The 24206-nt window shown below is 36.8% G+C and overlaps 1 protein-coding gene across 2 annotated transcripts in view; it reads right to left on the reverse strand.

Annotated features, from left to right (window-relative positions):
* Positions 1-24206, reverse strand: part of SPEG (striated muscle enriched protein kinase) — a 649794-nt gene that overhangs the window by 81612 nt on the left and 543976 nt on the right. For both annotated transcript variants that reach the window (XM_053698167.1, XM_053698168.1), the window contains 5 exons: positions 22859-22975; positions 20367-20534; positions 18555-18677; positions 16077-16238; positions 9420-10524 (listed from right to left, as the gene is read on the reverse strand). In XM_053698167.1, the coding sequence (XP_053554142.1) occupies positions 9420-10524; positions 16077-16238; positions 18555-18677; positions 20367-20534; positions 22859-22975 (1675 nt within the window). The remainder of the gene's footprint in view (positions 1-9419; positions 10525-16076; positions 16239-18554; positions 18678-20366; positions 20535-22858; positions 22976-24206) is intronic.

Consider the following 24206-nt stretch of genomic DNA (forward strand, 5'->3'; position numbering starts at 1 on the left):
ACTAAATGAAGGTAGCAAAATCCTGTTTACAACTGACTATTCACGGCAGTACCACCAGATATGCCAGATAATTAAAAACAACTATCAACTTCTGTTGGCTGATGATGCTTTAAAAGATATAGTGAATGAAGGTATACGATTCGCTTACAAAAGGAATCGCACAATAGGAAACATAATAGCCCCCACTAAACTGAAACAGGAGGAAACCAGTGGCTCAACCTGGTTAAGACTGAATGGTACATATAGATGCAATTTCCTTTCCTGTAAGGCGTGTGAAAGAGTGGCAGTGGGTGATTCATTCAGGTCCTTAGTCACGGGTGAAACCTTCCAAAAGAGACTGTGCTTAAATTGCCGGTCAAATTTCGTGGTATATTTAATATCATGCACACATTGTGCACTCCAATATGTAGGTCTAACGACCAGGGAGGCACGAGTCAGAATAAAGGAACATCTGGCGGATATAAGAGCAGGTGAGCTAACAACGCCTCTGATCAATCATTTTTCTGTGTTACACCAAAAAGACCCCAGGTACTTTTCGTGGACTATCATTGAGAAGGTCCCTGTACAGAACAGAGGGCTTGATAGAACCCGTAAACTGGGAGAGAGGGAGGCCTTCTGGATCTTTCGGTTAAGAACTAGGTCTCCAGAAGGTCTGAACTCAGAGTTTGATTTAATTAATTTTTGGTAGCTGCACCTCCTCACCTCTTTGCCCAGTCCCTAATACCCTTTCCCCTCCAAACCCCCCTGAACCCCCCTCTACCACCTCTCTCTTTCTTTTCTTTTCTTCTACCCCCTCCTCCCCCTTTCCTTCCCCCCACCACTCCCTCCTCCCCCTTTCTTCTTTCACCCTTTCTGTTCACAGTTCCATACACAATCACACTCTTTCAACCCCCACACCTCCCCTATCCCTATTCCTGCTCTTACCCCCACAGCCTACCAATTCTTCTTTTCCTCCCTACTAACCTCACACATCATACCCTTCCACCACCCCTGTTCATTATAGTACATTCTAAACATATTATGAATACATACATCAGAGGATGTATTAAATGACAGCATTTCATCATATGTTGGTTTTCAGGTTTAAGTGTAATGCCTAAATGGCTACAATGAGGTATCAGGGAGTAAAGTAACACAATATTTATTCACATTTCATTCATAGAGCAGATCCATTGCCGAAACTGTAACGAAGGAAAGGATCAATTTAAACTTTATATAGATAAAAGCTGCAGATCCCCTAAAGTGAACTTCCAAGTATAATACAGTTAGGTATTCACTTTAACGAGGAGTACAGCAAGTTTTTAGGTCAAAGTTATTTAGCAGCACCTTCAAGGGACAAAAGGATCACTGATTAGGTGAGGGCAGTTTGTTAGAGCAGTTCCAGTAGCGATTTCGCTATTCATATAATAAGAAATAGGGCTCTTCAAACACACCGCCTTCACGCACACAATTCAAGAAGTAGGCGTAGTCACGTTATGGAAGCTGAGGGGGAATACTAGCCTATAGGGCGCAACAAGAGGTGTGACATATATGTCATGTTAGTCAACAAAACGCACTCCATACAGCTGAAGTCGGATCCGTTGCTATGAGGATTCATACTCTATTTGACAGTGAGTAGCAATGGACTGAGGCAGTCTTAGGTTTCTGTTCTTTTCTTTTCAATGATGCAGTGACGATCAAAGAACGCAAGTTATTAGTGAGCATTTTAGTCACAGAGATATGTACATATATAAAAGAGAATATACAGAAGTAATTCAATTAATTGTTATACAAGCCAAATGTCTGATTAGATTTTCAACACTTATATGTTTTATAACCTGAACAGATATGGCAATGAGCAGTCTCATGCGAATTGGAGGAACAGCAATGAAAGTTTACAGTTAAAACTTTATGAGGGCTGAACCAACATTGCCACATCTGACAGCAGTGATGTCAGTAGGGAACACAGGTGTCTGGTTAAATTGAATGTTTGTATTGGTTAACGATTTGAAAGGTGTGAATTCCACACCCAATTGAAACACAGAAGTGGGTTTTTAAGTTGTGAACTTACAAACACTTTTTAAGCAGGCTAGGATTAAGGCAGACGCCGAAACCGGTCAGCCTTTTTGCTCTCTGTATTTCATTTATATTTTCTTACACACTCTTACCCTGGGGTTAATTAACCCATTTTTCTTAAATAATAAATTTTGTTTTTCACATGCTTTTTGGTGCTCCAAGCTGTTTTTGCTTTTGATATTCTACTAGTTTGGCCATTGTGAGCACACTAAGCAAGTTCAAATACCATTAATATTCCCTATTGCGGAGGTATAGCAATTCCCAGCTTGGACACTCACCAGTTGCAAATAGGAGCATTACAACAAGGATCAAGCCAACAGCACCACAAGGAAACAAGAGGAAATATTAACCTGAAACAGGACTGTGGTGAGTCTATTTGAGACACATGCATAAGTGAAATTATTTGACTGCATTGGAGAGTTTTATATATAAAAAAAACATAATTTATGTAAGAACTTACCTGATAAATTCATTTCTTTCATATTAGCAAGAGTCCATGAGCTAGTGACGTATGGGATATACATTCCTACCAGGAGGGGCAAAGTTTCCCAAACCTCAAAATGCCTATAAATACACCCCTCACCACACCCACAATTCAGTTTAATGAATAGCCAAGAAGTGGGGTGATAAGAAAAAAGTGCGAAAACATATAAAATAAGGAATTGGAATAATTGTGCTTTATACAAAAAAATCATAACCACCACAAAAAAGGGCGGGCCTCATGGACTCTTGCTAATATGAAAGAAATGAATACATAAATTATGTTTTCTTTCATGTAATTAGCAAGAGTCCATGAGCTAGTGACGTATGGGATAATGATTACCCAAGATGTGGATCTTTCCACACAAGAGTCACTAGAGAGGGAGGGATAAAATAAAGACAGCCAATTCCTGCTGAAAATAATCCACACCCAAAATAAGTTTAATGAAAAACATAAACAGAAGATTCAAACTGAAACCGCTGCCTGAAGTACTTTTCTACCAAAAACTGCTTCAGAGGAAGAAAATACATCAAAATGGTAGAATTTAGTAAAAGTATGCAAAGAGGACCAAGTTGCTGCTTTGCAAATCTGATCAATCGAAGCTTCATTCCTAAACGCCCAGGAAGTAGAAACTGACCTAGTAGAATGAGCTGTAATCCTTTGAGGCGGAGTTTTACCCGACTCAACATAGGCATGATGAATTAAAGATTTCAACCAAGATGCCAAAGAAATGGCAGAAGCTTTCTGGTCTTTTCTAGAACCGGAAAAGATAACAAATAGACTAGAAGTCTTTCGGAAAGACTTAGTAGCTTCAACATAATATTTCAAAGCTCTAACAACATCCAAAGAATGCAAACGATTTCTCCTTAGAATTCTTAGGATTAGGACATAATGAAGGAACCACAATTTCTCTACTAATGTTGTTGGAATTCACAACTTTAGGTAAAAATTCAAAAGAAGTTCGCAACACCCGCCTTATCCTGATGAAAAATCAGAAAAGGAGACTCACAAGAAAGAGCAGATAATTCAGAGACTCTTCTGGCAGAAGAGATCGCCAAAAGGAACAAAACTTTCCAAGAAAGTAATTTAATGTCCAATGAATGCATAGGTTCAAACGGAGGAGCTTGAAGAGCCCCCAGAACCAAATTCAAACTCCAAGGAGGAGAAATTGACTTAATGACAGGTTTTATACGAACCAAAGCTTGTACAAAACAATGAATATCAGGAAGATTAGCAATCTTTCTGTGAAAAAGAACAGAAAGAGCAGAGATTTGTCCTTTCAAAGAACTTGCGGATAAACCTTTATCTAAACCATCCTGAAGAAACTGTAAAATTCTCTGAATTCTAAAAGAATGCCAAGAAAAATGATGAGAAAGACACCAAGAAATATAAGTCTTCCAGACTCTATAATATATCTCTCTAGATACAGATTTATGAGCCTGTAACATAGTATTAATCACAGAGTCAGAGAAACCTCTTTGACCAAGAATCAAGCGTTCAAATCTCCATACCTTTAAATTTAAGGATTTGAGATCCTGATGGAAAAAAGGACCTTGCGACAGAAGGTCTAGTCTTAGCGGAAGAGTCCACGGATGGCAAGAGGCCATCCGGACAAGATCCGCTACCAAAACCTGTGAGGCCATGCCGGAGCTACCAACAGAACAAACGAGCATTCCTTCAGAATCTTGGAGATTACTCTTGGAAGAAGAACTAGAGGCGGAAAGATATAGGCAGGATGATACTTCCAAGGAAGTGATAATGCATCCACTGCTTCCGCCTGAGGATCCCGGGATCTGGGACAGATACCTGGGAAGTTTCTTGTTTCGATGAGACGCCATCAGATCTATTTCTGGAACGCTCCCACATTTGAACAATCTGAAGAAATTCCTCTGGGTGAAGAGACCATTCGCCCGGATGCAATGTTTTGGCGACTGAGATAATCCGCTTCCCAATTGTCTATACCTGGGATATGAACCGCAGAGATTAGACAGAAGCTGGATTCCGCCCAAACCAAAATTCAAGATACTTCTTTCATAGCCAGAGGACTGTGAGTCCCTCCTTGATGATTGATGTATGCCACAGTTGTGACATTGTCTGTCTGAAAAACAAATGAACGATTCTCTCTTCAGAAGAGGCCAAAACTGAAGAGCTTCTGAAAATTGCACGGAGTTCCAAAATATTGATCGGTTAATCTCACCTCCTGAGATTCCCAAACTCCTTGTGCCCGTCAGAGATCCCCACACAGCTCCCCAACCTGTGAGACTTGCATCTGTTGAAATTACAGTCCAGGTCGGAAGCACAAAAGAAGCCCCCTGAATTAAAACAATGGTGATCTGTCCACCACGTTAGAGAGTGTCGTACAATCGGTTTTAAAGATATTAATTGAGATATCTTTGTGTAATCCTTGCACCATTGATTCAGCATACAGAGCTGAAGAGGTCGCATGTGAAAACGAGCAAAGGGGATCGCGTCCGATGCAGCAGTCATAAGACCTAGAATTTCCATGCATAAGGCTACCGAAGGGAATGATTGTGACTGAAGGTTTCGACAAGCTGAGATCAATTTTAGACGTCTCTTGTCTGTCAAAGACAGAGTCATGTACACTGAATCTATCTGGAAACCCAGAAAGGTTACCCTTGTCTGAGGAGTCAATTGAACTTTTTGGTGAATTGATCCTCCAACCATGATCTTGAAGAAACAACACAAGTCGATTCGTATGAGATTCTGCTAAATGTAAAGAGTGAGCAAGTACCAAGATATCGTCCAAATAAGGAAATACCACAATACCCTGTTCTCTGATTACAGACAGAAGGGCACCGAGAACCTTTGTAAACATTCTTGGAGCTGTAGCTAGGCCAAACGGCAGAGCCACAAACTGGTAATGCTTGTCCAGAAAAGAGAATCTCAGGAACTGATAATGATCTGGATGAATCGGAATATGCAGATATGCATCCTGTAAATCTATTGTGGACATATAATGCCCTTGCTGAACAAAAGGCAAGATAGTCCTTACAGTTACCATTTTGAAACGTTGGTATCCTTACATAACGATTCAATATTTTTAGATCCAGAACTGGTCTGAAGAATTCTCCTTCTTTGGTACAATGAAGAGATTTGAATAAAACCCCATCCCCTGTTCCAGAACTGGAACTGGCATAATTACTCCAGCCAACTCTAGATCTGAAACACAATTCAGAAATGCTTGAGCTTTCACTGGATTTACTGGGACACGGGAAAGAAAAAATCTCTTTGCAGGGAGGTCTCATCTTGAAACCAATTCTGTACCCTTCTGAAACAATGTTCTGAATCCAAAAGATTGTGAACAGAATTGATCCAAATTTCTTTGAAAAAACGTAACCTGCCCCCTACCAGCTGAGCTGGAATGAGGGCCGCACCTTCATGTGGACTTAGAAGCTGGCTTTGCCTTTCTAGAAGGCTTGGATTTATTCCAGACTGGAGATGGTTTCCAAACTGAAACTGCTCCTGAGGATGAAGGATCAGGCTTTTGTTCTTTGTTCTTACCCTTAGATTTTTTATCCTGTGGTAAAAAAGTTCCTTTCCCACCATTAACAGTTGAGATAATAGAATCCAACTGAGAACCAAATAATTTGTTACCCTGGAAAGAAATGGAAAGTAGAGTTGATTTAGAAGCCATATCAGCATTCCAAGTTTTAAGCCATAAAGCTCTTCTAGCTAAAATAGCTAGAGACATAAACCTGACATCAACTCTGATAATATCAAAAATGGCATCACAGATAAAATTATTAGCATGTTGAAGAAGAATAATAATATTATGAGAATCATGATCTGTTACTTGTTGCGCTAAAGTTTCCAACCAAAAAGTTGAAGCTGCAGCAACATCAGCCAATGATATAGCAGGTCTAAGAAGATTACCTGAACACAGATAAGCTTTTCTTAGAAAGGATTCAATTTTCCTATCTAAAGGATCCTTAAACGAAGTACCATCTGACGTAGGAATAGTAGTCCGTTTAGCAAGGGTAGAAATAGCCCCATCAACTCTAGGGATTTTGTCCCAAAATTCTAATCTGTCAGACGGCACAGGATATAATTGCTTAAAACGTTTAGAAGGAGTAAATTAATTACCCAATTTATCCCATTCTCTGGAAATTACTTCAGAAATAGCATTAGGAACAGGAAAAACTTCTGGAATAACCACAGGAGATTTAAAGACCTTATCTAAACGTTTAGAATTAGTATCAAGAGGACCAGAATCCTCAATTTCTAAAGCAATTAGTACTTCTTTAAGTAAAGAACGAATAAATTCCATTTTAAATAAATATGAAGATTTATCAGCATCAATCTCTGAGACAGAATCCTCTGAACCAGAAGAGTCATCAGAATCAGAATGATGATGTTCATTTAAAAATTCATCTGTATAAAGAGAAGTTTTAAAAGATTTTTTATGTTTACTAGAAGGAGGAATAACAGACATAGCCTTCTTGATGGATTCAGAAACAAAATCTCTTATGTTATCAGGAACATTCTGAACCTTAGATGTTGATGGAACTGCAACAGGTAAAGGTACATTACTAAAGGAAATATTATCTGCATTAACAAGTTTGTCATGACAATTAATACAAACAACAGCTGGAGGAATAGCTACCAAAAGTTTACAGCAGATACACTTAGCTTTGGTAGTTCCAGCACTAGGCAGCGATTTTCCTGAAGTATCTTCTGACTCGGATGCAACGTGAGACATCTTGCAATATGTAAGAGAAAAAACAACATATAAAGCAAAATAGATCAAATTCCTTAAATGACAGTTTCAGGAATGGGAAAAAAATGCCAATGAACAAGCTTCTAGCAACCAGAAGCAAAGAAAAAATTAACTTAAATAATGTGGAGACAAAAGCGACGCCCATATTTTTTGGTGCCAAATAAGACGCCCACATTATTTGGCGCCTAAATGCTTTTTGGCGCCAAATATGACGCCACATCCGGAACGCCGACATTTTTTGTGCAAAAGAATGTCAAAAATGACGCAACTTCCGGCGACACGTATGACGCCGGAAACAGAAAAGATTTTTTGCGCCAAAAAAGTCCGCACCAAGAATGACGCAATAAAATTAAGCATTTTCAGCCCCCGCGAGCCTAACAGCCCACAGGGAAAAAGTCAAATTTTTTAAGGTAAGAAAAAATAATTGATTCAAGTGCATTATCCCAAATATGAAACTGACTGTCTGAAAATAAGGAATGTTGAACATCCTGAGACAACGCAAATAAATGTTTGAATACATATATTTAGAACTTTATAAACAAAGTGCCCAACCATAGCTTAGAGTGTCACAGAAAATAAGACTTACTTACCCCAGGACACTCATCTACATGTTTGTAGAAAGCCAAACCAGTACTAAAACGAAAATCAGCAGAGGTAATGGTATATATATAAGAGTATATCGTCGATCTGAAAAGGGAGGTAAGAGATGAATCTCTACGACCGATAACAGAGAACCTATGAAAAAGACCCCGTAGAAGGAGATCACTGCATTCAAAATAGGCAATACTCTCCTCACATCTCTCTGACATTCACTGCACGCTGAGAGGAAAACCGGGCTCCAACTTGCTGCGGAGCGCATATCAACGTAGAATCTAGCACAAACTTACTTCACCACCTCCATAGGAGGCAAAGTTTGTAAAACTGAATTGTGGGTGTGGTGAGGGGTGTATTTATAGGCATTTTGAGGTTTGGGAAACTTTGCCCCTCCTGGTAGGAATGTATATCCCATACGTCACTAGCTCATGGACTCTTGCTAATTACATGAAAGAAAACATTTTCATTCTAATTTAGCTACTGTCAGGGGAGATTGGGGTTGACCCACTGACATAGCATGACCACAAACTTTTGTCTGTTTAACCAAGCTAGTTGCGCAATTTGATTTATTATAGTTACATTGAAATTATATACAACGTACACACCCAACCTCAGCAACCCCATTTTTCTTTGACTGTTTTGAGCTTCTTCATATGTCTCACGTCATTTTTTCAAACCACATTGTTTTTTTTCTCCTAAAGATTCTTTTTGGATTATCCCTAATACCAATATACTCTGCTAGCTTTGAACTTGGCTTATCTTTAGGGTTGCCACTTTCTTTAAACAGCCCCTGACATATGTATTTTTCTTATGTGCCCCTCCTTAAAGTGGCAATATGACAATCCTACTTATCTGACAACTCTCTAGGACTCCTGGTTTCTGTTATACTGTGCAGCTACTACCCTGTTCCCTTGCTTCTTCTATGGCAATACAAGGTACTTAATAAATTACCATATTGACTATCTGCATACTCAGCTTTTAGGGGTCATTTAGAATGTGATTGTGATATATGAACCTGTTGTTAAGTTAAGGGTAAGGAGAAATGCCTTTTGGGAAATTTAGAGTTTTTACATGAGCACTTTAATCAGGAACTTTGAGCATAAGGCTTGACAAATCCCAGAAGCCAGCTATAACTCCTAAACTTTTATTTCTGACTTCTCAAGTTTTGGATCACTATATATACACACAATTGTTTTGTCATTTTTTTTTTTAGCTGCTAAATTTAAAATAATATATCAACCCTTGTGAGGTTTGGGCAATTTTATGCAATTTAATAGTAAATATTTGCACATTTCAATATTAGTCTACACATATCATACAAACACTTGTAAATTGATTGTTCCCAATACACTTTGGTCATTTGTGCATTTGTCATCTGAGCACTTTTAACAACTGTGACTAAAATGTCTGATAGAGAATATTTTTCATTGTATATAAAATCCTATAGATGACTGTATTTGGACGGACATAATTCCTCCATAAGCAATTACAAATATTGTGCTCAGACTCTATCACAGAAAGTTATATTCCTATGTGTTTGTTTCCACTTACCTTGCTTTCTCCTCCAGGAAAGTATAAGGTTTTTGTGGCACTCCTTGACGTAGCGTTGTACTCTCTCTGCCCGAGGGTGTGGTTTTTCCTCCAGGGGTATACCTGCCATCTTTTCCAGGTGTTACACTCTTCACTACAAAGCGTGTAGGTACAGTCTGAGCTACTGGAGATGAAGGCTCTGAAGGGTAAGTGTCTTTTACAGGTGAAGATGGTGGCATAGATATAAAAGAGGTGACCATATAGGTAGGTGAAGTAGGAGTTGATGGCTTGTAAATTGGACTAGTGGGAGGAGAAGGCAAAGATGATGTAGGTGTGGCTACAGGACTTAAAACTGTTGGGGAAGCTGAAGCTTTGAAAGCAGGAATGTGTAACATAATTGGAACAGAAGGTGTTTTAGATTGAGGCTTTGGAGCCACTGCTGGTGGTATGCGTGGCTCTGGAGATACTACAAGTGGTTTAGCTGATGGCTCTTTGGGTACATTAAACTTTTCAATCGGTTGAACAGGAAAAGTTTTAATTTTTGGTACAAATGAAACAGGTGATATTTTTTGAGGAGTTTCTAATGGAGGAGAAGGTGACTTAGCTTCTGGTATCTGAGGAACTGTGGATGTTTTTGTTTCAACTTCAGGAGTTTTCACATGCTGTGTAGGTGGAGGTGGGGGGACTCTTAAGTGTGACACAGTATATCCAGGAGCCATAGACACAGTTACAGTGGAAACACGATCCCCTGTAGGCCCACCAGTAGTAGCTTCAGAAGGCTTCAAATTGTTACCAACTTGGTGTGTTAGTTCAACCTTGGTAGAAATGATAGATTCCGGCTTGGGAGTTGCGGTTGATAAGATTCCTCTGTGTCTTCTTGGTGGAGTTGGAGGGGGTGGTCCTTTGGATACAGAGGGTACTGAAGTTACAGTTGTTGGAGCAGTTGTAACGGGTGAAGGAACAGCAAGTGGAGATCCAACAGGAGGAGGCAGCTTGGATACTGAAACAATGGGAGGTGATGCTGTAGGGGCAGAAGAGGCACGAGAATAGACAAGAGAAGACACTGAAGGCACCACTGGGCGTGATTTTGGTGTAACAGTTTTTGCAGCAGGTAAAGGCTTCTGATCTAAAGAGGAGAGAAAAAAAAAACATAATTTGAGAACAGTAACAATCCTTAAAAAACGTATATCCCACGCACCCACGTCTCAACAAACAAAATCTTTATAAACTAGCCTAGTGCAAAAATAAGACGGCTAGATTACGAGTTTTGTGTTAAGGTAAAAAAGCAGCGTTAACAGGTCCTAACGCTGCTTTTTTATGCCCGCTGCTATTACGAGTCTTGCAGGTATAGGTGTACCGCACACTTTTTTGGCCTTACCGCAAATCAACTTACGTAAATTTCGTATAGGTTTTTTCAATGGGACTTGCATAGCACCGGTATTACGAGTTTGTCCTAGGAGGCCAAAAGGTGAGCGGTACACCCTCTACCGCCAAGATTCCTAACACATTTTAAAGTCAGTAGTTATGAGTTTTATGCTACAAAGCTGTAGCATAAAACTCATAACTAAAGTGCTAAAAAGTACACTAACACCCATAAACTACCTATCAACCCCTAAACCGAGGCCCTCCCGCATTGCAAACACTATAATAAAATTTTTAACCCCCCTAATCTGCCGCTCCGGACATCGCCGCCACTAGAATAAACATTCGCAAACATTAGTTAAATATTATTAACCCCTAATCTGCCGTCCCTAACATTGCCGCCACCTACCTACATTTATTAACCCCTAATCTGCCGTCCCCAATGTCGCCGCTACTATAATAAATTTATTAACCCCTAAATCTAAGTCTAACCCTAACACCCCCTAACTTAAATATAATTAAAATAAATCTAAATAAAACCTACTATTAATAACTAAATGATTCCTATTTAAAAATAAATACTTACTTGTAAAATAAACCCTAAGCTAGCTACAATATAACTAATAGTTACATTGTAGCTAGCTTATGTTTTATTTTTATTTTACAGGCAAGTTTGTATTTATTTTAACTAGGTAGAATAGTTACTAAATAGTTATTAACTATTTATTAACTACCTAGCTAAAATAAATACAAATTTACCTGTAAAATAAAACCTAACCTAAGTTACACTAACACCTAACACTACACTACAATTAAATAACTTACCTAAATTAAATACAATTAAATAAATTAAATACAATTACCTAAATTACAAAAAAACAAACACTAAATTACAGAAAATAAAAAACAAATTACAAGATATTTAAACTAATTACACCTAATCTAAGAGCCCTATCAAAATAAAAAAGCCCCACCAAAATAAAAAAAACCCTAGCCTAAACTAAACTATCAATAGCCCTTAAAAGGGCCTTTTGCGGGGCATTACGCCAAAGAAATCAGCTCTTTTACCTGTAAAAAAAATGCTCTTTTACCTGTAAAAAAAAATGCAAACAACCCCCCCAACAGTAAAACCCACCACCCACACAACCAACCCCCCCAAATAAAACTCTAACTAAAAAAACCTAAGCTCCCCATTGCCCTGAAAAGGGCATTTGGATGGGCATTGCCCTTAAAAGGGCATTTAGCTTTATTGCAGCCCAAAGCCCTAACCTAAAAAAAAAACCCACCCAATACACCCTTAAATAAATCCTAACACTAACCCCTGAAGATCTTCTATCTTCATCCATCCGGCGCGGAGCGGCTCCATCTTCAAGACATCCGTCGTGGAGTATCCTCTTCCAACGACGTCTTCTTGCTGAATGAAGGTTCCTTAAAATGACCTCATCGAAGATGGCGTCCCTTAGATTCCGATTGGCTGATAGAATTCTATCAGCCAATCGGAATTAAGGTTGAAAAAATCCTATTGGCTGATTGGGGGTTAGTGTTAGGATTTTTTAAGGGTGTAATGGGTGGGGTTTTTTTTTTAGGTTAGGGCTTTGGGCTGCAATATAGCTAAATGCCCTTTTAAGGGCAATGCCCATCCAAATGCTCTTTTCAGGGCAATGGGGAGCTTAGGTTTTTTTAATTAGGGTTTTATTTTGGGGGTTGGTTGTGTGGGTGGTGGGTTTTACTGTTGGGGGGGTTGTTTGTATTTTTTTTACAGGTAAAAGAGCTGATTTCTTTAGGGCAATGCCCCGCAAAAGGCCCTTTTAAGGGCTATTGAAAGTTTAGTTTAGGCTAGGTTTTTTTTTGGGGGGGGGGGCTTTTTTTATTTTGATAGGGCTCTTAGATTAGGTGTAATTAGTTTAAATATTTTGTAATTCGTTTTTTATTTTCTGTAATTTAGTGTTTTTCTTTTTTGTAATTTAGCTAATTGTATTTAATTTATTTAATTGTATTTAATTTAGGTAAGTTAGTTAATTGCAGTGTAGTGTTAGGTGTTAGTGTAACTTAGGTTAGGTTTTATTTTACAGGTAAATTTGTATTTATTTTAGCTAGGTAGTTATTAAATAGTTAATAACTATTTAGTAACTATTCTACCTAGTTAAAATAAATACAAACTTGCCTGTAAAATAAAAATAAAACCTAAGCTAGATACAATGTAACTATTAGTTATATTGTAGCTAGCTTAGGGTTTATTTTATAGGTAAGTATTTAGTTTTAAATAGGAATTATTTAGGTATTAATAGTAGTTTATATTTAGATTTATTTTAATTATATTTAAGTTAGGGGGTGTTACGATTAGACTTAGGTTTAGGGGTTAATAAATTTAGTATAATAGCGGCGACGTTGTGGGCGGCAGATTAGGGGTTGATAACATTATGTAGGTGTCGGCGATGTTGTGGGCAGCAGATTAGGGGTTAATATGTATAATGTAGGTGGCAGCGATGTCCGGAGCGGCAGATTAGGGGTTAATAAGTATAATGTAGGTGGCGGCGATGTCCGGAGCAGCAGATTAGGGGTTAATAAGAATAATGTAGGTGTCAGCGATGTTGGGGGCGGCAGATTAGGGGTTAATAAGTGTAAGATTAGGGGTGTTTAGACTCGGGGTTCATGTTAGGGTGTTAGGTGTAAACATAAAATGTGTTTCCCCATAGGAATCAATGGGGCTGCGTTTTTGCAGGTGTTAGACTTTTTCACAGCCGGCTCTCCCCATTGATGTCTATGGGGAAATCGTGCACAAGCACATACAACAAGCTCACCGCTGACTTAAGCAGCGCTGGTATTGGAGTGCAGTGTGGAGCGCAATTTTGCTCTACGCTCACTTCTTGCCTGTTAACGCTGGGTTGATAAAAATCCGTAATACCAGCACTGCAGGTAAGTGATCGGTGAGAATAAACTGCAAGTTAGCACCGCACCCCTCTTACCGCACAACTCGTAATCTAGTCGAGAGTTAGCACCTTATAGTGTATGAGCTGGGAACATTCCTCAACAAAAAGGGCAGAATTTAAACTAATTATCTGTGATGATACAAAATAAAGTAGTAAATAAGCAACCAGATGCTATCAATGCACCACAAGTCTCAAGCTATATTTGTCCTGGTAAAAATTGTATTAAAAAGTGTTTATACAACCAACTATTTTGCACCATTTTTAATGCTTCTTTGACACTTGTATAAATGTAGAAGATAACATGTTTTGACAAATGAAGCTACTTTACCAAGATTTTCAAAGAGAAAATTTCCTTGCTAAAGATTTTTTTACTTTGAAACTTAAAGGGGCATAATACTCATATACTAAATCACTTGAAACTGATGCAGTATAACTGTAAAAAGCTGACAGGAAAATATCACCTGAGCATCTCTATGTAAAAAAGGAAGATATTTTACCTCACAATCTCCTCAGCTCAGGAGAGTAAGTTCTGTGTAAAAAGTTATACTCAGCTGCTGACCAGCTGCAGGTAAAAAAAAAATATATAGAAATGAACAGCAGCCAATCAGCATCAACAGTGCTGAGGTCATGAACTCTTTTACTGTGATATCATGAGATTTCACTTAAGTCTCATGAGATTTCATAGTAAACTTCCTTAAACTGAATAGGGAAATAAAATGAGAGTGCACAAAGCTCGCTCCTTCCACTGTCCCGGGACAGACATACTGATTTGCTGCTTAGAGGTACTTTACAAAGGGATGTGGCTACTGAGGAACTTTTGAGGTAAAATATCTTTCTTTTTTACATAGAAATGTTCAGGTGATATTTTATAGTCAGCTTTTTACAGCTATGCTGCATCACTTTCAAGTGTTTCAACATTTAGGTATCATGGCTCTTTAAGTTTGTAGAACAAATGTGAATTACCTTCTAACTTGCTCACTATCACTTTAGAAATTTACAGCAGTTACATTAGAATCTGTGGTATTACATTAAAGCATTTGCATGAGATTTCACACTATCTCCCTGCTTCTCCCCATTTGGAACACAAAGTGTCCCCCGTGCATATGACTCATCAATGCGAATGACAACTTAAAGGGACATTATACACTAGTTTTTTCGTTGCATAAATGTTTTGTAGATGATCTACTTATATAGCCCATAAATTATTTTTTTTGTTTTTTTTTTAAATGTACAGTTTTGCTTATTTTTAAATAACATTGCTCTGATTTTCAGACTCCTAACCAAGCCCCAAAGTTTTAGGAGAATACCGACGTATACCTACTCCAGCTTGCTTCTGTTCATGTAAAGGGTCTTTTCATATGCAAACGAAGGGGGAGGGTCTGATATTTCCCACTTGCAGTGCGTGTTCCAGTAACCTTTTAAACAGAGCTAAACTGGAAGTTTCTAAGTAAATTTTTAAACGGTTTTATACTGGATTTTTATATCAGTATCTGTGCATATTATTCTTTATAGTAGTGTCTATTACATGCAGTTATATGAAAATTGGTGTATACTGTCCTTTTAAGTTGGGCAAGATCATTCCATCCATAAGTTAAATTTATTTAACTATTTTTATCTTATTGAAGAATAACAACATTCAACTGATAAAGCTGTAAATATGATGTAGATGCCAAGAGGTTGCTCCTAAGCATTGCTCACCATTTGGCCTTTATTTTAAACTGTCTAGGAATAGGGTTAAGGGAAATGTCTTGTTAGTTTTTATCAGTTTTTTCATGAAAAAAACATGTTAACCTTTAGTTAATAGCCTTTCATATGCATGATTATAAGTGTTAATATGTTGATAACTTGAAATAAGGATTGCATCACACTCTAATGTAATCTGATGATTTAGTTTGCCTCAAAGTCATTCATTAAGTGTTGTTAATGAGTCTTGTGATGCTTTATAGAACCACGAACGAAAACCAGAAACAGATGAGCAGCAAGACTGGGATTTTGCTGTATGATTCTTATGAAAGTTTGCTGTCTTCAATTCTTCCATTCACCTTATTTTCTACACCTTTTCACCGGCTTCATATTAGTATTTGCTATGCCAGCTCAAACCTGTCCCAATTCAATACAAATGCACATAGAAGAACTTACCATCCTGAGCGTACCTCTTTGTTGTTTTTTTTTATAAGTACACTGGCAATCACTTTCCACCAAACAGTTTAACTCAAATAACCTTTTACTGTTGGTGATCCAAACCTCACCAGCCAGCTACATTTTAGATTCTGCAATACAGCTCCCATTGTCCAATCACATTTTAAAGCTCTTTCCTTTTTTTCATAATAATCCTATTTACTCTTTTAACCTCTAGGATCAGTGCTACTCTCTGCTTTCATTTTACCTTCTCCTTCTATAGTGATGACCTTGGATTCATTGCTGTAGGGTCCTTGTCCAGCTTTGGTCACACAAGCAACACGGAACTTCACTGAGCCTGATGGGAGCTCGGTCACATTGAAGTAACAATCAGTGATTCCAGTACTGATCACCTTCCACTCTTTTTCTCCTGAAAGGAGTAAAGTTAATAAAGATTTACATAGGAAAACATTTTGTATGAATTTAGATATAGAGTAAAAATCCCATTTAGATATGGGTTTGCTGTCTAAACCTTTAACCTTGATTTTGTGTCTTCTTACTGTTTTACAGTCTCTATTTGATCTCTATATTTATGGGGGTTTTTTTAAAGTAGTAATTAGAGTATTACAGGGGATATTTCAATATGCAAGAAGCCATATGCAAACTGCCATGCATACATTTTCACTGGTTTTCTAATTCTATAGTAATTCAAACTCAATAGAAGACATTATTTTCTCATTATATCTAATGGCTTCTTGCGGGTTTGAAAATTCAAATACCCATTAATAGTTTGTATTAAGAATCCTCACTTGCAGAATTACAATCCATCAGATATAGAGATAGGCTGGTACCATATTAGTTAGTTCACTAAAAGCTTGAAATGATTCCCCTTCTTAGCTGTATACATTGCTTTGTCATTTTTGTTCACAAAATAATGTGTTTTCACCCAGCCTATCAGAAAACATAATTCACACAAAAAATGTTTTATAAATAAAGCACCAAAGCAAGAGTACCCCAGTGAGTCAGGAGGTCCCCATGACAAAAGCAATCACCTGATGTATTCAAATGAATTCGGAACAGAATTGTTGAGTGGAAGTTGCAGCCTCAGAATACATAGAGCAGCATGGCCTGTTATTTAAAACAAGAAAATCTTTCTCTTTTAAGTGAGTGCCATGATTATAACAAATACTAAATAAGCGACAACTGCCAGCAGCCACTAGTAAATATACTGAACAATAGGAAAACACTAGGGTACTATAAAAACTGAATTTTTCAAAGAGTTTTTAAGTTATCAAACCACAATTGAACATTTTGAAGATTGCATTGTAGGAGACTCTGTAGTTTAAAAGTTTAAAACTTTTTATTTAAAGTGACATGAAACCCAAATTTTTTCTTTTATGATTTAGAAAGAGCATACAATTATAATCAATTTTCTAATTTACTTCAATTATCTATTTTGCTTTATTCTCTTGATATTCTTTGCTGAAAAGCATATCTAGATATGCTTAGTAGCTGCTGATTGGTAGCTGCACATAGATGCCTCCTGTGATTGGTTCACCGTGTGCATCGCTATTTCTTCATTAAAGTATATCTAAAGAATGAAGCAAATTAGGAAATGGAAGTAAATTGGAATGTTGTTTAAAATTATATTCTCTACCTTAAACATGAAAGAAAATGTTTGGGTATAGTGTCCCTTTAAAGGGATGTTTAATCCAATTTTTTTTTCTTTCATGATTCAGATAGAGCATGCAACTTTCTAATTATTATCCTATTATCATTTTATTATTCTCTTGGTATCTTTATTTGAAAAGCAGTAATGAAAGCTTAGGAGCCGGACGATTTTTGGTTAGCACCCTGGATACTGCTTGCTGATTGGAGGATACATTTAGCCCACACTAATCACACTACACAAATATTGTGTATACATAAATATTACATACGTTTTTTATAGTGAAAAAAATAGGAAATTTAAAGGGACACTGAACCCAATTTTTTTCTTTCGTGATTCAGATAGAGCATGCAATTTTAAACAACTTTCTAATTTTCTCCTATTATCAATTTTTCTTCGTTCTCTTGCTTTATTTATTTGAAAAAGAAGGCATCTAAGCTATTTTTTTGGTTCAACCATGGAAAGCACTTGTTTATTGGTAGGTGAATTTACCCACCAATCAGCAAGAACAACACAGTGTGTTCACCAAAAATGGGCCGGCATATAAACTTACATTCTTGCATTTCAAATAAAGATACCAAGAGATTGAAAAGAATTTGATAATAGGAGTAAATTAGAAAGTTGTATTGTATTGTACATTAATGCCAGAGATTAAGTTTCCAATGAAACATTAAAAGGCATAGATATTCTTATACTAGACTCCCTCAACCCAGTAAAATGTAATAATACAATATTATATTACAATATATTATTTATTGGTGGGGAGTTTAATTTAAGATTTTTCATGCTTTTTAACATTTGATTTGGAAATTAAACCCTGACATATGTTGTTTGGCAACAAATGAATTATCATTAAAAAACAAATTGCAGTGAGACCATCTGAACTTGATGATGACCACTACCAGTGAGCTCACAGCTGTTATCTGTTACCTTTAAAGCAGTGGGGAAGGGGACAAAAAGCAGTTTTCATTTAGTACTTTGGGAAAAGCCTTTAATAGAAAGGGAATTGTGTATATTCTATGTATAAAAAAGCAAACTGTGTTTAGGTGTCATGATCCAGTTACAATGTCTGCTCACCAGTGATTTGGCGCTCCAGGATGTAGGTGCATGGACAGCTGTTTTCTAATGATTTCCATAGAACAAGCACTGTATCCTTATACTTCTGCGGAATTTCTGGAGTACCAGGAGGTCCAGGGATTCCTGACAGCATGAAAGGTAGATATTTAAATGGGGAATAGCCAGAAATAGCAACACAGACAACACTACATATATTTGTGACAAAAAGCAAAACTGAGACCTCCGGAGAAAAAATGGTAAAGTCAGTAATAATGTATTATAAATACCTACACCACGCTTGTCCAGCATATGGGTTAGGGCCATAAGGTCGGCCTCAACTGGTTTTAAATACTGCCCATTACCCAGACTAATGCTCTTAAAACTTTTATAACAGAATATATTTTTTTCATTGGCCCCATAGGTGGAAATAAATGTAATTTATACTTTCTGTTTTCCTATACGTTTCACTTTTTTTGTTGTACTATTCCTGGCTAAAAATTCTTCTGAGAGTGATAATAATGAGTTTGATGATTTTCAGTTACAAAAAAGGGATTCATTTTATCAGAGGTTATTTACTGACAGTGCCATGACAAATACTAGATCTATGTATGTATGTTGTTCTTTAGAAAGTTGAAAACATCACATATAACAAAAATATCTGTCCTTTACACAAATTATACCATGATAAAATGTGCAAATAATCAGCTTGCTCTATTGACTGTTATAAGTCAGAGTACAGAAAGCAAAGTTTTATACTGAAATTTCAGTTGTTGGATAAGGGATGTGACCTCCATTTCTCTCTAAAATGGAGAGTCAACTGCAATACAGCATAATAAGTATTTTGAGTATTTTGTGTATAAAGCAGTGCTTTATATGTTCTATAAAAACTACATTCTGATTTTGGATTCTAATCTAAGTAAAATGTCTTGCAGCATCAGCAAGTGGCTGAACAATGTATTCCAAGGGTATGTATGAAGTTTTTTCTTGTAGGTCTTTCTGGAAACCAAAAGCCCATTATTAAACTCAAGAAAAACATTTGCATTAAAAAGCCAGAGAGGGTGGCTAAAGTATATATTTAAAAGGTTTTTAATCTTGAACATAATATATTTTAAAAATGAGATGATTTCAATTTCTTTTTGTTTTTTAAAATTCAATTAATAGTTTTAACTTTGTATGCATGCCATCAAAATAATGGTCTTAACTATCAATACGCACTCTATAAAAGCTGGTGAGACCCATGAGTTTCTGCAAGACTGAGCTTGCTATACACCACTGGTCACAGTTACTATGGGTTTTAAAACTTACAGAAGGAAGCAAGTTTCCTTCCAGGATAACCTTGTACGTGACTTGATTCATGTGTCCTTCACAAAGATAATAATGCCCAGATCATCACCGATCCTCCACCAAATTTCACAGTGGGTGTGAGACACTATGGCTTGTAGGCCTCTCCAGGTCTCCGTCTAATAATTAGACCACCAGGTGTTGGGCAACGTTAAAAATTGGACTCATCAGAGAAGATAATCTGGAATCGGGCAGATTTATGTTTGTGAAGAACGCATGAATCAAGTCATATACAAGGTTATCTTGGAAGAAAACTTGCTTCTTTCTGCTCTGACAATGTTTCACAACTCTGAGCAATTGTAAGCGTGCGTATGTGTCCGCCTATAATTTTGTTTCTATATCTGGTATATACGTCACAGCTTTCTATTTTTTAATTACGATAAATAATATTGTTATGTTGTGAGTGTGAATAGGAATACATAGGAAATGTTTTATACTTCTATGAGTACTTGCTAATGAATACATTGAGAAACACTGCTCTTAAATACATACGTGCAACAGCTAGCGTACAGGAGCTGGTGGCACTGCCCAGTGCATTGGCTGCTACACATTCATACAGACCAGCCTCTCTCTGCCCAGCATTAGGTATAGTCAGAATCTGCCGGCCGTCTGGACAAGACTTTATATTAATCTGTTCTCCAGGCTCTAAGACGATCTTATCTAAAAAAAGACCCAAACTGAAAATATATCTATTGCATGATGACCTATAAACAAAAATAACACGCAAAACAAAGCTCTGTTTCATTAAATCGTATGAGCTGAGGAATGTTTAAAGGGACTTTGTAGTTCAAGAAAAAAGACTGAAAAAAAAGTTAGGACAAGATTAGGTGCAAACACAGAAGATACATTTGCATTTTTAACCAAACAGAAATCATGCAGAAACATTGTATTTTTGCTAAAACTCCATTTGTATTTAAAAATTGTAGGGATAGATTAAAAGGACATTCTAACACAAACATCACATGCAATAGTAACTATAGAGATGATTTCAATCTTGAGCCTGTTTTTGGTAGCTAAATTTTGAACTTTGGTCTGTATTTTCAGTATGTTTTTCTAATGATTTTAATTTAAAAATGTTTCTGCTGTTAATACCCCTGAGACACAAAATCGTTACCTCCTGAAAACAACATGAAATTGTTTCTGCTTCATTAATCTCCCATAGTGGGAATCTAAAAACCAAATGCATGGGATTAACAACAAACAAAAGGGTCTGCTTATTGACTGATCCCTTTTTTAGTGTGTAGTAATGCATTAGGTAACGTGTTCTTCAAAACCATAGAGATATGTGTGTGTGTCTTTTTCCGGGTTACCCATGTCTCTAATTTTTATTAATGTAAAAGTGCTTATTATTTATTTTTTTCTACTTTAATTGATTAAGTAGTTAGAATTTGTATCAGTTTGGTGACATTACTTCTTAACATCATCCAATATGGCAGGGGTAATTTCAGAATGTTTTGCCCATGGATAAAACCAATGTTACATTTGAAAACTTTTTGGGGTACTCAAAAAGTGTTTCTGGGGTTATCAAGTCCTTTTAGCTGTTAAATCCAATAAAAGGCCCCAGAAATGTGTTGTTAAAGTGAAAGTCAATCCTAGCGTTGTACAAACGCTAGGATTGACTATTGAAACAAATAAAGGGGACTTTCATTCATGAAGTATAAGATACTTCATGTAGAAAGCTCCTTTATTTGTTTTAACCGATCGCCGTTCTTAGCTGCTACCTCTTAGCCAATAGCCGTGCGGTAAATCCGTCTCCCATGGAAAAAAAAGTGCTGCCATTAAACAATGTAAATGGCTGTTTGAGATTGTGTTGTCTTCGAATTATCACTGGCAGCTGACAACATGCTGGTAGTTATCACACAAAAGAAAAATATCCCCAAAAAATAGATTGGGATCAGCTCCTAAATGTTTAATCCTGGCAAAGGGGTTAAACACACTATTATATATGGTAAGTCATGTAGACATCACATGCTCTAATTTTTACATTAGAATGTGTATTTAAACATTAATACATCACTTTTATGTCCTTTCATGTAACACTTTATAATCATCACAGGGCTGACTGATTGTGGTGATTTAAAATGCATTACAAAGTCAGCTGGTGTAAGTCTAGTGAACTGAAACATTTATATTCACTGCTGTTCATTGATTTGTAAATAGACAGTACAGGTAGCCCTCAGTTTACGCCGGGGTTAGGTTCCAGAAGGAATGGTTGTAAATCGAAACCGTTGTAGATTGAAACCCAGTTTATAATGTAAGTAAATGGGAAGTGAGGGAGATAGGTTCCAGGCCCCTCTCAAAATTGTAATAAGTAACACCTAATACATTTATTTTTAAAGCTTTGAAATGAAGACTTTAAATGTTAAACAGCATTAATGTAATAAAATAATCACACAACACAGAATATATAATTAAACTAAGTTAAATGAACAAAAACATTTGCTAAACAGCATTATAAACCCAATAAAATAATCACACAACACAGACTTCGCTTGCATTTTTCTGCAAACAGTTCTTTCTATGCATTCCAAACTGGACTGATTTATAGACAGGAAGATCTTGTTCCTTTGAAATCTGCTCGATAGCTCAGGTCTGGTTAAACTGATTAATTTCAGCTTGCTTGGCTTTGCTGCAACACAAGCGGACAGCTCCACCTACTGGCTATTTTAATAAATGCACTGCTTCTCAATGCTTTTCAATAGCAGTCACATGACTGGAAAAAAAGGTTGTTATTCTGAAACGGTGTAAATTGAACCTTTGTAAAACGAGGGCCACCTGTATATATAATCCTAATACTGTATGACGCAATGTGTTCTATCACATGCCAATTATACTGAGCTGTAAAATATTGAATTGATTTATATTAATAATGTGTGGTTTACACATATAAATCTATGCAGAGCCGAACGAAGTGAAGCAGTAGCTAAATAATTGACTCTAGCCTCCTGACTATATGCTCCTCCTATATCAGAGTGCTGGCTTACCTTTTTTCCAGAGAATTTGAGGTGCAGGGCTGCCCGCAGGAAGACATGATAAAGACACAGACTCTCCTTCTAAAACCACTAGGTTTTTCAGTTTAATGTGGAAAACTGGTGGGAAATCTGAAAAAATAAAAATATGAATCTGTATATATTCTGTAAATTCCATATACATATATGCCTTAAAGGAGCATGAAACCCAATTTTTTCTGTTGTGTTTCAGACACCATAAAGTTTTAAACAGCTTCCTAATTTACTTTTATTAAATGTACTTCATTCTCTTGGTGTCCTTTGCTGAAGAAGCAGCAATGCACTACTGGGAGCTAGCTGAACACATCTGGTAAGCCAAAGACAAGAGGCATGTATGTGCAGCCACCAATCAGTAGCTAGCTCCCAGTAGTGCATTTCTGCTTCTGAGCCTACCTAGGTATACTTTTCAACAAAGGATGCCAAGTGAACAAAGTAAATTAACTAATAGAAGAAAATTGGGAAATGTTTAAAATTGCTCTACCTGGATCATGAAAGTTTAATTCTGACTTTAATATATAAATGTGTAGGCTTAACCCTATGTCTGCCAGAGACTGTGGCAATGCATTGGCAGACTATGGGTTAAGGGAATGACATTGCATTTAAGTTAAAATAATATTGTGCATATGAAAGATCACTATTTAAACTGTTTTTATTGCATGAAAAAAGTTAGTTAAAGGGACAGTAAAGTCAAGATTAAACTTAAAGGGACATAAAACCCATTTTTCATGATTCAGATAAAACAAACGATTTTAAACAACTTTCAAATTTACTTCTGTTATCAAATTTTCGTCATTTTTTGTTATCCTTTGTTGCAAATCAGGGATGTAAGCTCATGAGTGTGCACGTGTCTGCAGCACTATATGGCAGCAGTTTTGCAAAAGTGTTATACATTTGCAGGAGCACTAGATGGCAGCACTATTTCCTGTCATGTATTGCTTCAGGCATACATAGGTAGCTCTTTAACAAAGAATATCATGAAAACAAAGCAAATGTGATAATAGAAGTATATTGGAAACTTTAAAATTGTATTATCTATTCTATCATTAGAATATCGCTACCCGATGTGCGGAAAAAGCTTACTACTAGCAAAGTTAATGAGCAAGCGGGAGAGCTATTTTGTGCTCCACTCGTAATCTAGCCCTAAATTATGTAACCTGCAAATCAAGTGGTTTAGGCAATAAAGGGACAGTTCACCCAAAAATGTTCTCCCCTTTAAATTGTTCCCAATGATCCATTTTACCTGCTGGAGTGTATTAAATTGTTTACAAATAGCTCCTTTACCCCTATTTCGGCATATAAAGTAGCTGATTTAGCCTGTGGTATC

The sequence above is a fragment of the Bombina bombina genome, chromosome 1, assembly GCF_027579735.1.
Source record: "Bombina bombina isolate aBomBom1 chromosome 1, aBomBom1.pri, whole genome shotgun sequence".
NCBI classification, from domain to species: domain Eukaryota; kingdom Metazoa; phylum Chordata; class Amphibia; order Anura; family Bombinatoridae; genus Bombina; species Bombina bombina.